This window comes from Colobus angolensis, unplaced genomic scaffold (genome assembly GCF_000951035.1).
Source record: "Colobus angolensis palliatus isolate OR3802 unplaced genomic scaffold, Cang.pa_1.0 Scaffold255, whole genome shotgun sequence".
In the NCBI taxonomy this organism is placed as follows: Eukaryota; Metazoa; Chordata; class Mammalia; order Primates; family Cercopithecidae; genus Colobus; species Colobus angolensis.
The window spans coordinates 1,414,330-1,426,584 of record NW_012115766.1 but is presented as its reverse complement, the minus strand read 5'-3'; the positions used below and the strand labels follow the sequence as shown (position 1 = coordinate 1,426,584).

Sequence of the window (12,255 nt, the reverse complement as noted above, 5' to 3'; positions counted from 1 at the left end):
GGGTGAAACCCCGTCTCCACTAAAAAATACAAAAAACTAGCCTGGCGAGGTGGCGGGCGCCTGTAGTCCCAGCTACTCCGGACTCTGAGGCAGGAGAACGGCATAAACCCGGGAGGCGGAGCTCGTGGTGAGCTGAGATCCGGCCACTGCACATAGATTTGAATCAGTTTTATCTCTTTCTAGAGAAATCATTTTGGATAAGTTGTTTAATCTAAATTTTTGTTTCCTTTCTAAAACCATTGTAGAATTGTGAAAATTTAGAGACTGTAACAATCACATTTAGATGGGGGCCTAGCACTGATGGGCATTAAATAAACAACAGTTATTTAAATGGATATTAAGACTTTTTGCTACAAAATTCCTACTGTTTGTTGCAGCAGCATTGCATCATATAAGGAACCACTTGTAAAAATTTAACTCAAAATAGTTATCAGCTTTCCTTCAAAATCATTCAGTTAAGGGCAACCAGCAATCAAGACATAATAGTGAATTCTGTAACAGTGAACTTCAACCTAGTGCTTATCAATTAACATCCATCATCATATAATTAAGTTAATGTAAATATTTTTTCTCAAATCTGTACATTCAAGTTCCATGCCATGTTATGGATTCCCCACCAATGATTAACACAAAGATTTTTACAAATCTTTCCAGCCATTTTCGTATCTAAATTCTACCTAACCCACAGGGTCAGGAAACTAAATGCAAAGCTGGTGGTCTGTAAGTTTAACTTGGTTAAGTAACGCTCAGAAGCAACAACAAGTTCAGTATAACACAGGAGGGAAAAAGATATTATCTCCAGTTTTGCCAGTCACTTACCATCCCATCATCTTCATAAAAACATTATGAGGTTACAGGAGGATAGCTGAGCAAAAAACGGAGAGAATGAAAGAAAACATGCATACAAGAAAAGACTATGAAAGAAAAAGAAATACGATTTTTAAGATTAAGAAAAACCGAAAAAAAAAATGAAGAGACATTCTGAAAGCTGTGTAATTACCAATTGTAAATTAACACCAAGAATAAAACTTTAATTTTACATGTATCATCTGAAAACAGTTAAAACTGAAAAATAAGAAAATAATCCAAATAATAAAGTATATTTTAATGGACTCTACTAAAACACAATTTCAACCACAAATAACCACATTATTCTTTTTCCCTTAGTTACTAGCAAAACTTAGAGGCAAACCCAACAGCTCCTCTCAAAATATTTCAATCTTCCCATTGATTTACAAAAAGTAGTTCAATTTCAAAAAAAAAAAGGAAATGGAAATATTAAAAACCAAACCAACACTTCCATGTGAAGTCTTCAGTTACTCACCAATTGCTAATGCAATTGCGTCTAGTTTTGAGATTAGGGATCAGACTACGCCTGTGTCCATGCTACAGAAAAATAATCTATTTTTTTCACACTGAAATTTAAGAGAACTTATTGAAGTTAACATATTCCATTTTAGAAAGTGAATTATAATGTATAATTATTACAATTATCACAACTGGAATGTGACAGGGTTATTTTTCAGAGAGCAAAATTTGTCAGATGGAGAAGAAAAAGAGATTATGAATGATTAAAATGAATTTCTATTGGATGTATAAAAAGTCAAAACTTTTCAACACATACAGCTTAGCTACTGGAATTACTATTTACTCTTGAGACTCTCTTTCCAAAGTTATTTGTGCTACTCCTTCTTCTTGTTCTTGTGCATAAAGAATGATAATATATTAAGAATTTCTGTAGGAGATATTCCAAATAACTGCTTACATACATGTATATTCTATTACAAATATTACACCACTCAATGTAGTCTAAATTATTGAGAGTAAATTTTAACCATTCTTTTACAATGTTTTCTGAACTTAGTTGCAGACAATCATAATTATTAGCTTTTCAAGGTTTGCTCTGAAACTTACAAACCATGCAAAAGTGAAAACTTAGGTTTAACATATTTGGCAATTTTAATCAACTAAATTGAATCAATCTAAATACTGCTTTGCAAAGTAAAAAAGGAATCAAAATGACACGTAAGACAATCACTAATCCCTATATTTTTAGGATCTATTTCAAGAAATTTAATACTACTTCTTACCATCCTAAGGATAGTGTAAGAAGAAAATACAGTATACATACAGGGAAGCCAGCTGTTTTAATGATACCTTAATTTTAAAAATAAAGATTTGCATGCCAATCTTATCACCAAACGTTCATTAATCCCTTAATACAATCTCTCCTTCTCAGAAAATTTACAAAGATAGAGCTGACAACTTTAATAGGAAAAATTTTAATTTATAAAAATTGTAGCTCCTAAAACTTAACTCTAAAAATCACCAACTTAACTTACTCCTGCTGCTGCCACCAAATTATTTATTCTGAATGTTCTGAATTATTTATTCTGAATCATAAGCTAAGACTTTGTTATGATTATAGACTAAGACACTGTTCAATGTGGATTGCAAATGTTAAGAAAAAAAACAACAATACAACTTTAGCCCTTATTAGTTATTGTATTCCTATCAGAATACATTAAACTTCAATAAAGACTGGCAAGTCTATCTGGTCAAGACACTAAAACACACAACTACATTTCTTCTACATTTTCCAAAGAGACCACCACCAATTTCCTTTATAAATACTTAGAAAACCAGTCTCACAAAAATCAGACATTTTTGCAATAAAAATATTCAAGTATAGCCAATACAAACATTTCATATCCTCTTAAACCATAAACTTTCAAAACTTATCTATATGTAAAACTGGAAAATTCCAGAATCTATATTAATTAGACAAGAGATAAGCAAAGTTCAAATACTTAAATCACCAACTACAACAATTTAAAAAGTTTAATCTTTTGTAAATAATCTTACTTTTAAAACAAAAATATGAAAAAGCTAATATTATCTTTTACAAAGATAAATACTAAAAATAAAGATTACCTGGTTCAAAAGCAGTACCAAAAGTTCAACTTAATTACCACACAAGAATTTTTACTAAAATTATGAAACATAAAAAACTATATATTCATTTACCACAAAAAAGTAACTTTTGCACTAAACCCGTGGAACAAAAGAACAACTAAATATAATTTAATCTTATTGAACCAAACTAGAAGTTGTATTCTACTTAACTAAGATGTACTCCATCTTAGTTAAATATGATTAATGTCTACTTTAATTCTTTGTGATGGAGATGGTTAAAATGGGGTATAGCAGCAGGGGTCTATTCCACTAACACTGTATCTGGCTGGGTGCCTGTAATCCCAGCTACCAGGTAAGCTGAGGCAGGAGGATTACTTGAGACCAGATCAAGTCCAGTCTATACAATAGAAAGAGACCTCAGGTCCTCTCTTAACCCCGCCCCCCAAAAAACTCTGAATAGAATTTTGATGAAAAATTGTAAATTTCACATTTTTATAGATTTTTAAATACCAAGCAATGACTTTAGTGATTTTAGTACTTCCACTGCATATTCATTCCTCCATTCTGTTTTAAATTAAAATCAGCCACAATGTTTAGGAAAACAACTGTTTTTCCGCCTTAAAAAAACCAACTAGGCCAGGTGTGGTGGTTCACGCCTGTAATCCCACCCACTGCTCTGGGGGGCAGGCAGACCACCTGGGGTCAGGAGTTCCAGACCAGCCTGGCCAACATGGTGAAACACCGTTTCTACTAAAAATACAAAAATTATCTGGGTATGGTGGCACGTGCCTGTAATCCCAGCTACTTGGGAGGGTGAGGCAGGAGAATCGCTTGAACCTGGGAGGTGGAGGTTGCAGTGAGCCGAGATAGTGCCACTGTACTCCAATCTGGGAGACAGAGCAAGAATCTGCCTCAAAAAAAAAAACCCACTAAAGCTCGTGCAGTAGCTCATGCCGTAACCTCAGCACTTTGTGAGGATCACTTGAGGCCAGGAGTACAAAACCAGTTTGGGCAACATGGCAAGATCCCATCTCCATAAAGAAAAAAATTTTTTTAATGCAAAATAAGCCAGGTGTGGCGGTACATGCTTGAAGTCCCAGTTACTTGGGATGCTGAGAAAGGAGGACCCCTTAAGCCTAGGAGTTCAAGGTTACAGCGAGCTATGGTCACGCCACCACACCACATCCAGCACATGTAACAGGACAAGACCTCGTTTGTTTAATTCTGAGTAAGAATGTTAGTTTTCCTGCCTCAGTAAGATTTATTTATTTATGTGGACCTCGTAATGCAACAGTAGCCATCTCACTAACATTATAATGTAAAATAATTAATTGGTAATGACAAATGATCTCTAAATGATTATTATTTAGTAGCTGGAACTAGAAGATGAAGACAAGTCTAAAATAAAAATCTGGAAATTTATTAAAATAAATAAACTTAATATGAACATATTTCCTCATCATGTTTCTCCCAAAGGCAATCCTCTACTTTCTGAAAATAAATTTGATTAAAAGTTATTTAAAAAAACTAATTTTTTTTTTGTTTTTGAGATGGAGTCTCACTCTGTCTCACAGGCTGGAGGGCAAGTGGCGCAATCTCAGCTCACTGCAAACTTTGCCTCCCAGGTTCAAGCGATTCTCCGCTCAGCCTCCCAAGTAGCTGGGATTACAGGCACACACCACCACGTCCAGCTATTTTTTTGTATTTTTAGTAGAGACGGGGTTTCACTATGTTGGACAGGCTGGTCTCAAATTCCTAACCTCAGGTGATCTACCCACCTTGGCCTCCCAAAGTGCTGGATTAGAGGCATTAGCCACTGCACCAGGCCAAAAAACTAAATTTATAGTACTACTACTCCTAAGTTTATGAAGACACAGGGAAAGGGATACACAGTCTACCTAAGAGTTGTTTCACCTGTCCCAAAATGAAATCCTTTTGTACAATTTTCAAACTGTGCTAATCTATAGAATAAAATCCTTAGAAACACAAGTGCAAATACTAACAAGTGTTACTCTGAAATAAAAGTATGAAAACATAGATGAAGATGTGTATATGTATATAATATACATTTATACACAAAACATGAATTAGCATATTCTTACATCGTATTTAGTTAAGATGAACAATATATACAAACACACGTATTAAACAAGATAAAGGTAATATTCATTCAAATGTTAGCACTGAATAGTACAAATAAAAATCATATTCTTATTTCACTAAAGGCAATTTAACAAAGACCTTGTTGACAGCACTGAATCTAGTTTTTGGCCTCACAACTTAAAAAGTAATATAAACATGGAGAGAATATTTAAAGTTGAAAGGAATAGCAAAATGTTTTAAAACAAAGAAATACTATGGGATTCAAGATGCGATGGTTTAGGAGAAAGCTTAAAGGTCACAAAATATTATGTAAAACATATAAAGAATTATAATGCTTAATTTTTTTAAACAGCATTCTAATTAGCTGGGGGTTTTGTAAATCAAAACTATTGAAGAAATATTTTTCATAAGACATTGGGAACAATGGTATTAAGAGAGGTAGTAGTGTTTTTTCCCTCATGTTGCAAAGAGAAATGCTTAATTATCTAGGTTAGTCGAGGTAAAGCTTGGTTTGAAGGCATGGGATGAATGACAAGACCTCTGAAATGAATTCCATCTCAGTTTTTAATCTTAAGTCAAGAAACATATCTAATAAAGAAAGCTATCCAGTGAGAGAAATATGGTTTGCTCTACAGAAAAATTAGCACTAGAAGATATTCGACAGTACAAATCCACTTAGGACCAATTGTTAAACAACTGTCTAAAATATTTTTATACTAGAATTATATCACATTAAATTGAACAGAGAGAAATCAAACATTATTAGAATCACTTTATCCCTTCAAGAACTGGCAAGCATGTGGGGTTAGGAAGATGGGTTGAGAAGGAGGATGATGACTACGTATGCTTTACAAGATGAATATATATATTATTAAGAAAACTCCCCAGGTGATTGATATACCTACTACTATTGCTGGGGAAATTTTGTTTGAAGTAAGTGATGTGCTGATTATAGCTAAGTAATAATTCTGTCACACAGATCAATCAGCTGAAATATAATTTTACCTAATGAAAAGAGAAAACAGTTAAGGTGCCCTATAACAAGTTAGTATTTCTTGCATATTTAAGGTAATGAAGGAAAAACACTAAAGTTTTATGAAAAGTTAGAGTTAGGTACAAACTATTAAAAAACTGTTCAATAGTATCTATAAAATAGATAAAGTTAGTTTAAAATTCGATTGTAGAAAAACATCCTAGCTCCTACCCACCACTCTACTACTTAGATGTTTTCATAACAGTCAAAATCATTACAACAAGAGAATATAAAAACATTTAAAATACAATTTCATTTAATTTTTATTTACACTTTAACAATTTGCTGGGAAATTAAACAACTTGCTGGGAAAATCCTTTGTGAGGCAATGTAGCCTTTTTTTATTTGAAACTATTTAACCTCCAAGACAGGCTCACTAACTCTTTCAAGTGCAACAACAAATGTGTTAGCTGAAAATAGCTAATTTAATTATTATTTGTGACACAGACATGATTATGTGAGTCAAGAGAGCCTCCCCACCTCTGTCTCCCCTGTGGAGGAGGAGGTCTTTGTGTGCTTTTGTGTGATGGTTCCACTGAATTCATTACAATAGAAATGGACATTTGATATTCATAACGATCCAACATCTGAGCAATCTTCTTTCGAGACACACCATGTTTATTCCTCCTAACAAAAAAGAAAAGGATTATAAATCTTTGTTGCAGAATGTACAGGCTTAGAGATTAACTGTTTTAGAGAAAAAGTATACAAATTCTAAACAATATTTTGCAAATAAACAGAATATATGTTTCATCTGTCCACATTTTACGTAAAAAGATTAAAAACTCAATGTTTTTATCAATACTTTAAAAAGGTAAAAGGATTCCATATATCACAGAAAAATGTTAATTACATCCTCTTCACATAGAACTACCTATTTATTCACTAAGCCTGCTGACTATATCCCCTTGTTAATAACAAAATTGAAGATTATGAGATACTGTTTTAAGAATTACAGAAAGATTGAGTGGACTTCTAGGACTTACGAAAGTAGAAGTAAAATATCATTTTTTAGAACTTATTAATGACGGTTCGTACCACATTTTTAAATTTATTATCAACACCAAATTATTATTAGAGACACAATTTGAACATCTCTTACAAACATAATGTTGAGTGAAATAAATTAGACACAATGAATATAAACTGTATGATTCCATATATATATATATATATATGTCTTATACATAAGTAATATAAAGGTTTGATAAAAGGCAAAACTAAGCTATGGTATTTTTTTTAACCTTGCCCATGCCCCCTAAACGATGATATTAAGGTCAAAGATATTATGGCAAAACTTTAAAGAAAAGAAAGATTACGATTACCCAGGCAAAACAATGGTTATCTTTAGAGAATAAAAGGTAACTGTGACTGGGAAGAGGAATGCAAAGAGCTTCTGAGGTGCTGGTAATGCTCCCATGATGTGAATGATACCTAAACGTGTGTTGATCTTGTAAGAACTTTGTTAAATTATATATTTATATTTATGTATTTTTCTGTATGTGAGGTTATATAACACTAAAAAGTGGTTTAAAATTTATTCTGGACCCTCGAAGAACTTCTGACAACTTATTTTACCCTTATAGTTTCCTGTGACTTGACCTGGACATGACAAAACATACAGAAAACATATTTTACATTTATCATTCTAGATGTACAAATGCCAATTTACTTATCTCGAAAAAAGGCCAGAAATGTTTACTTTGCAAAGCTGATGTCTACATTCAAGATAAAAAGAAAAAGCAAGAAAGATAGGAAAAAAATTGAGATGAAGTTGAAAATTGGCAAGATATGACTAAATCTGGCTGGGTGCAGTGACTCACACCTGTAATTCCAGCACTTTGGGAGGCTGAGGCCGGCTAATCGCTTGAGCCCAGGAGTTCAAGAGCCCAGTATGGGCAATATGGTGAAATCCTCTCTCTACCAAAAAAATACATATATATACAAAAATTAGCTGGGCATGGTGGTGTACACTTGTAGTCCCAGTTACTCCCAAGGTGGGTAGACTGCTTGAGCCCAGGAGGCAGAGGTTGTAGTGAGCCAAGATCATTACTACAAGCCAGGTGCAGTGGCTCACACCTGTAATCCCAGCACTTTTGGGAGGCCAGGGCGGGTGGATTGCTTGAGGTCAGGAGTTTGAGACCAGCCTAACCAACATGGTGAAATCCCATCTTTACTAAAAATACAAAAATCAGCCAGGCATGGTGGCAGGCGCCTGTATGCCCAGCTACTCGGGAGGCTGAGGCAGGGGAATCGCTTGAACCTGGGAGGCAGAAGTAAGCTGAGATTGCCCCACTGCACTCCAGCCTGGGCAACAAAATGAGACGCTGTCTGAAAAAAATAAAAACAGATCGCTACTGCACTCCAGCCTGGGTGACAGTAGTGGACCCTGTTTCAAAAAATATTTTTTTTTTAATTAAAAAAAAAAAGACTAAATCCATAAGATGTCAAGACTTATGATTCAATCTATTCTTTTAAAAAATCAAACTACGCCAGATATCAGTTAACGTGGCTTTGTTATATAAAGGTGAATTTATAATAAGAAAATAATAAATTTTAACAATTCCTCAAAAATGTAATGAAGCCATAACTGCATAGCATTTTATCATTCATTTATTTAGCATTACTCAAATACTTTTAATTTTTAAGCTTCTGTCTCTTTCACTTCAGGTGTGATACACACACACCTAGGCAGGCAAAAAATACCGGATATTAATACTAATAAATCTGTTTGTCTATCTATACATGAACACACAGCATACAAATGAGAAAGAGAAAGTAGCCAAAGGAATGAAAGGCAAGAGGGAAATAAATTAGTTTGATTCCATACACAGAGTAACAGCTTGAAGCAAACTGAGGTAGGTGGGGAAAAACTGGTTTAAAAAAAAGACGGGCGAAGGCTGCGCATCTCTATGAATATACAGAAAAACACGGAATTGTATGCAATTAAACAGGTGAATTGTAAGGGTATGTGAATTGTATCACAATAAAGTTGTTACCTAAAAACAGATGTCGGGAGGTGGAGACAAGGAAGAGACTAGAAGTGAAAAAAAAAAACAAAAAAGGCCGGGCACGGTGGTTCACACCTGTAATCCCAGTACTTTGGGAGGCCGAGGCACGTGGATCACGAGGTCAGGAGATCTAGACCATCCTGGCTAACACAGTGAAACTCCGTCTCTACTAAAAATACAAAAAATTAGCTGGGCGTGGTAGTGGGTGCCTGTAGTCCCAGCTACTCAGGAGGCTGAGGCAGGAGAATGGCATGAACCCAGGAGGTGGAGCTTGCAGTGAGCCAAGATCACGCCACTGCACTCCAGCCTGGGCGACAGAGCAAGATTCCATCTCAAAAAAAAAAAAAAAAAAAAAAAAAAAAAAGGAATAACAGTCAGGAAACGCTGTGATATGAACGGAAAAGGTAAATGTAGGTACAAATGGAAGAGTAGGACTGAAAATCTGAAAATAATAGAAGTCCACACTCTCTCACCACAAATACTGAAATCTGATAAGCGGTGAAAACTCCGTTCTCCACTGACTCCTTTGGCAGCAAACTCTAACCAGATCTATACACATTTGGCAGCACAACATAATCAGAACTGACTTTACATTATGCTGATTCTTTGTCATTTACTTGAATTGACAAGTCATGATCTGCTGCAGAAATATTAAGATGTTTGATTATAACATGCTCCCCCAAACTCTGAAAAGGGAGTTAAGATTAGGTATCTACGTACTACATTACCTTTCTAAAATCGCTAAAACCTAAATTCCAAAACACATTGTTTCCAAGGATCTTGGTATAGCATTATGGTCCCATAGTTGAAAAGACAGAAAAGTGGGAGCAACATGAAAGCACAAAGTAAAAAGCTGATGGGACCTAAAATGGGTAGGAGATGAAGGTGGAAGGACAATGCAGAGAAGTGGCCTAGCCAAAAACCAGAGAAAAAAGGTCCTCACATTTTACCCTCAGTTTCCTGAACCTACACTTGTATTCAATAAACTGTGAAATGATGTTGGAAATCACAAAAGAAAGAAGTTAAGGATTCAATAAAAATTCCAGTGTCTTACTTTTCTAATTCTTCAGGATCAAATTTCCACCAAGTTTCAGGTTCATGAAACTCTACTCTGTATCCTTTTCCTATGGCCTACACAAAGGAAAGGAACAAAAACCCAGAGAAGTACTTCTTAAAGTAAAAAGGCAGACGGATAAATTTCATTTCAACAATACTATAAACTTGCTCAACCAAGAAAAATGATGCTTTATAAAATAATATGGTTTATAAAAGTTAAGACTACTTAACTGGATAAATTTTGATTACTATTCTCAAGGAAACTCAAAACTAACAAGATGAAGCTGGGCATGGTGGCTCATGCCTGTAATCCCAGCACTTTGGGAGGCCAAGGATGGCAGATTGCCTGAGCTCAGGAGTTCGAGACCAGCCTGGCCAATATGGTGAAACCCTGTCTCTACTAAAAATATAAAAATTAGCTGGGCATAGGGGCAGGCGCCTGTAATCCCAGCTACTCAGGAGGCTGAGGCAGGAGAATCACTTGAACTGGGGAGGTGGAGGTTGCAGTGAGTCAAGATGGTGCCACTGCACTCCAGCCTGGGCGACAGAGCGAGACTCCGTCTCAAAAAAACAAACAAAAAAAATTAACAAGATGAACATGTTCCTTAAAAAAACATCATTCACAATTTTTTTAAAAAACTAAGCAAACCAATAAACTTTTTTAGAAAACAAAGGACAAATGTTTTAATAATCAAGATCAAACCAGCCCAAATTTTAGAATGTGAAAAAATTGACAATAAAAAATAAAAACTTTCTCATATTTCATATTTACCACTTCCACATATGGCTTCATTTCCCAAGCTTGTATATTAGTGTTATCTATTATAACTGGAGATCTTCCCTGATCGATAGCTTGTTTTGCTGAAATAAAATATAAATTTAAAAATGAAAAAAAAACAGATTAGGTTAAAATACACAAAATAAAAGTTAAACATTGTTAAGAAATGTACTACATCTCTTTACTTAAAACCGAAACTATGCAATTTCTTCAGTCAGTGTCATGAAAAAAGAACTCCAATAGATTGAAAGGGAATTAAAGGACATAATCATATGCCAGGTGTATTCTCCAGACTGGATGCTGGCTTTGACAAACTGGCTCTGAAAGGCATTTTGCTGAACTTACAGCTAATAAGACTTTCAAGTCTAGAACTAACTTTCACTTATGGGAAATATAAGAGATGAACAATTTACATCTGAATATAGACTAAGTAAGAGAAGAGGTGAAAAATTATTTTGACACAGAAGGATGGAGATTATTAAATGAAAATGGCAAGTTACAAGACAATAGTTAAATATAATCCTATTTAGGTCAAAAGAGTTGGGGAAGATTTATGGAGATATTAAAAGTGGTCACCTGTAGGTGGTAAGAATATTTTCATTTAATATTTTATCTGTATTTTCTCTTTTTTGGGAAAGTTATTGCAGATGATTATCTGTATTATCTAATTTTCTACAATGTACAAATAATGCTTTTGAACTAAGGCTCATGTTTTTGAAAAATTATGGATTTAAGTCATTACTTACCAGCAAAACTTTATATATCAAGTAGCTAAAAATCATAGTTCAACTGACTTTGTGGATATTTCTTAGAACTATGGTCTTCAAATTGGGAGTTGTGGTAGAATGGAACTTTTCTAAACTATTGTCTCCCATCCAAATGCCATCTTTTCTACCAAGAGATAAGAATCACTGTCACAAGGCTGGGCGCAGTGGCTCACACCTGTAATGCCAGCACTTTGGGAGGCCAAGGCGGGAGGATCACAAGGTCAGGAGTTCGAGACCAACCTGGCCAATATGGTGAAACCCCATCTCTACTAAAAATACAAAAATTAGCCGGGCGTGGTAGTGTGCGCCTGTAGTCCCAGCTACTTAGGAGGCTGAGACAGAAGAATCGCTTGAACCCTAGAGGCAGAGGGTGCAGTGAGCCGAAATCGTACCACTGCATTCCAATCTGGGTGACAGAGCAAGATTCCATTTCAAAAAAGAAAAAAAAGGAATCACTGTCACAAGAAGCCACTGTTAATGACAGGAGTATGTATATCTCTGAGATATACGAGAGAAGAAAAATAATTAAGAACCTCTGATAAATTTAAAAAACTAAGGCCAAGTGTAGTGGTTCAGGTCTATAATCCCAGC

At 34.8% G+C, this 12,255-nt stretch overlaps 1 protein-coding gene across 4 annotated transcripts in view; it reads right to left on the bottom strand.

The window, feature by feature from the left end:
- N4BP2L2 (NEDD4 binding protein 2-like 2) overlaps positions 1-12,255 on the bottom strand; it is a 102,014-nt gene that overhangs the window by 73,818 nt on the left and 15,941 nt on the right. For 3 of the 4 annotated variants that reach the window (XM_011946904.1, XM_011946906.1, XM_011946905.1), the window contains exons 4-6: positions 10,892-10,980; positions 10,118-10,194; positions 6,533-6,679 (exon numbers count right to left, since the gene is read on the bottom strand). In XM_011946904.1, the coding sequence (XP_011802294.1) occupies positions 6,533-6,679; positions 10,118-10,194; positions 10,892-10,980 (313 nt within the window). Of the gene's footprint in view, positions 1-5,565; positions 6,680-10,117; positions 10,195-10,891; positions 10,981-12,255 lie in introns of those variants that run through there. The other variant, XM_011946907.1, reaches the window with a different exon arrangement.